At 37.3% G+C, this 3,538-nt stretch overlaps 1 protein-coding gene across 1 annotated transcript in view; it reads right to left on the bottom strand.

Moving 5' to 3' along the window:
• Positions 1 to 1,290, bottom strand: part of LOC100160579 (histone-binding protein RBBP4) — a 5,150-nt gene extending 3,860 nt beyond the window's left edge. Inside the window, exons 1-2 of the mRNA XM_001951742.4 lie at positions 938 to 1,290; positions 692 to 839 (exon numbers count right to left, since the gene is read on the bottom strand). Coding sequence (XP_001951777.1) covers positions 692 to 839; positions 938 to 956 — 167 coding nt within the window. The 5' untranslated portion in view covers positions 957 to 1,290. The remainder of the gene's footprint in view (positions 1 to 691; positions 840 to 937) is intronic.
• Positions 1,291 to 3,538: the final 2,248 nt, after the last annotated feature.

The following is a 3,538-nucleotide window of genomic DNA, read 5'->3' as shown; positions in this document are numbered from 1 at the left end:
GTAGGCCAATAATATTTATAAAAAATGTTATCATTATCTTATTTAAACTTAATCTTTAAAGAGGACGCTACACCCGTATGTGTTGCCTCCGTCTTACACAAGCACGACATAGCAAATTGTCGTTCACTATTCTTAATAGAGTGCTGTTGGTTTTGATACTAGAGTGAAATTACAATGTAAAAATGTAAATGCATTCTTTTATCATTTAGGTACTTTTATATCGTTTTTAACGGTATCAAATATTATTTTATTATTGAAATTATGTCTGACATAACAATTTCTAATGCATTATTGCAGCAGTGCATTTAATACTTATGTGAACATGGCAATTAAAAGAAATAAGTTGTGCGTATATCAAAAAGTGGCTTTAATGCATGTGATAGAAAATGTTAAAGAAATTATGTTAACACTTTTTAGTAATAAAATATATACATACAATTATATTTAATTAAAATGTTGTTATTATTTATACCCTCTACATACTCTACTCTATTACAAAAAAGCTATATAACGACAGAAACCTGTTGGTCCCTGGGCATTTGTTATAGTTTTCACTGTATTTAAAAATCTATATTATCAAACCAATATCTCCCATCAGAATTGGTCAGTAATATCTGACAAGCAGGCACATAGTCAGTCGGTCGAGGACCAAACAACATACAATGAATACGGTAAAGATGGATTCAATTACCGAGTAACGTCTGGGAGCCATTGAGCGGTGAGCGACGGCCACTCTAGTGCGTGAGTCATGACCAAGTCGTACAAGAACGGCGTGTTCTTCTTCCATATCTTGTATTCTTCGTTGATGACACGCTCCTCGACCGCCTCGTCAAACGTATCTGTAAAACGCCAACAAAGACTCCGGTGTTAATACCACAATCATAACAATAAAATTATTCGAACGAGAAACCCGGTGTTCAGGCACTTGCGTACTCACCACCTTCCTTGTCTCCCATTATTTTTGCAGGTAGATGCTAATACGCTAATAATTGCTATTGTCTGTCCGTTGTAGTTGGTACGGTGTGCGTTTCGTAGCGGCGGCACGAACGATGGGCACCAGAGATTTCACCGGAAGACTTTGCAAAGTTCGCCAACGAACGTAATGTGTAAGCGCGCACTTGCGGTGCGGAAAGAGTAAGACGCTGACGCAGGTCGCAGGACGGCGTCACGATGATAGGCGGAGAGAAAAAGGAAAAACAATAAATTGCGCCAAAAACACACGAAAATAAAGAGAGATGATAATCGAAAAACGCCGAATAGTAGTTGGAATAGGACGGCGAATCAAAAAATACTATGGTCTGTCGCCGCGGTTCAGCTGGCAGTGCTGCCAACACAATGAAAACGCACCCGACACGGGCGACCACCACGCCGAGAATTGGTTAATAGATTTATATCAGTAGAACCATATAGAAATTTGCTAGACTAAACCGGTGTGAAAAATAATGCACCGGAATGTTTGGACCATATCATTCACATGGTTCATTAATCATTATCCCGGTGCGGGATAATGTGGGATAATTTTAAACCGGTTTATTCTAGCGGTTTATTATATCAACTTTTACACTTTTACACATTAAGTCATTAAATACGTACTAGCACAGATAGATAGCTGAAAAGTATTAATACTTATAATACATTTTAAAATATTTTAGATACAATTTAAGACTTTTTGAGCGACCATTAAAATAATTTTAAAATTTTCTTAACATTTCGGGGGGGGGGGGCCTCCCCTGGCTATGCCACTGTCTAGACTAACACTAAACTTAATGCAGATGTTTAAGGCAGACTTAACTTTTAAAACTAATGAGGGTATCAGTGGCGGTCTAACGGGGGGAGGGATGAGGGGGATAAATCCCCCCCCCATGAATTTTTTTTCAATATTTATAACAATTCATAATTAAGTATATTCTATAATGCATTAAATTTTGTTCTATTTTTTTTCTAAAAACGTGACCGACGAGAACGATAAACATACTAGATGGCTAGTAACACACGTCGTTGTCTGGGAGATTTTCTCGGAAATCGGTTTCTGTGTTGGAAGATTTGAATTTAGCTCATTACCAGTTCTCGATTTAATCCTGACGTACACGCACATACAATCTTCATTCAAAAAATAAATTATGGCAACAAATTATAATAACATCGACCGCGCCGCGGTAAACATAATATTACTGGAAATGTTAGAAGAAATTATGGTCAACAAAATGGAAAGAACCTACGCCGACGAAACCGACGAATGTCTCGTGCGATTAGCCGCTCCTCTTTTATCTGTCATTGATACGGTCCCCACTACAGCATGTGGTGACGTTCAGACCCCCGGAGTCGGAGCCTGAAGGCGAAATCCGACTCTTGGAGGCGCAGATAGAGAAGAGTTGGCCGAAGACATCGAGACGCCTGTCTCCTCGTCCGGTGATGAAGTGCCGAGCGGCGACGCGCTGCCCCTAGCAGCACCGCTTGGCAACGACGACACGCGGTACGAGAAGACAAAAATTCGAAACTTTCGGAAGTGAAAGTAGAAGAGAATTCCATTTTATGTCCAGAAGACGGTCGGAGGAAAAAATCGAGCCGGCCAGGGGAGAGGCTGTATTAAATCATTTTGGCGAGCTTGTCGGTTGGTTAGACCCGGCGGCGGAAGCACCCGCAATCTGCGACCCGCCTCGTACGAGGTGGAGGAGCGTTAAACGCTTTTTCCGCGGGCTGTGCTGCATCTGCCGATGATGAGACGTCCGAAGCTTGCCCCTCTGGGCGAAGACGACGGACAGGATGACGGCGACTGAATGGAGGAGAGGATGTGAGAAAGAGCACAATATAAATATTATCGTATATAGAAAATGCTAATATAAACATCCAGTGAAATTTTCAAATATCTACAGTCATTCGTTTTTTAATTACAATAAAATAAGAAAATCGTCATAAGAGAAATCCAGCGAATATCAAATGTTGGAAAATATGAATTTCAAACGCGCATAAAAATTTAATTTGACTTTCTTGTAGACATTTTTTTTTTTGATAAAGGTAGACAATATTATGTGGAATCTTGTAATACATTTTCAAATATTAGATTTAAAAAGAAAAATTTTTACGAATTCTTAACTCAAAATAATTGCTAATTTTTGTGATTTTTACATATTTTGTCAATTTTTGAACTTTAAATGCTAATAAAAAAAAACTGTGACTAAGGATTTTTAATATTTTTAAAATGTCATAGTAACAATATAGTAGGAGCCATGTATTAAATGTTTAAGTATTTTTACTCAAAAAATAAAGTTTTATTGACTTTCATAGAAAAAAAAACTAATAAAATTGGAAACTGAAAATGTCCCTAAACAGTTCAAAACATGCAAATCAAAATATTTTGAAAATTTTATTATGTATAGAAAATGGAAATATAAACAATCAATGAAAATTTCATGTATCTACGGTAATTTGTTTTAAAGTTACACCAAAAACCAAAATCGATTTTCTCGAAAACAGCTTTTGCGTAAAAATTCCCGTTTTTCCTTAATTTTTCTTCACACATCATTGTAAAATTTTCGAG

This window comes from Acyrthosiphon pisum, chromosome A1 (assembly GCF_005508785.2).
Source record: "Acyrthosiphon pisum isolate AL4f chromosome A1, pea_aphid_22Mar2018_4r6ur, whole genome shotgun sequence".
Taxonomy (NCBI): Eukaryota; Metazoa; Arthropoda; class Insecta; order Hemiptera; family Aphididae; genus Acyrthosiphon; species Acyrthosiphon pisum.
The sequence above is the reverse complement of the archived record's forward strand: the minus strand, read 5'-3'. Positions and strand labels throughout refer to the sequence as shown.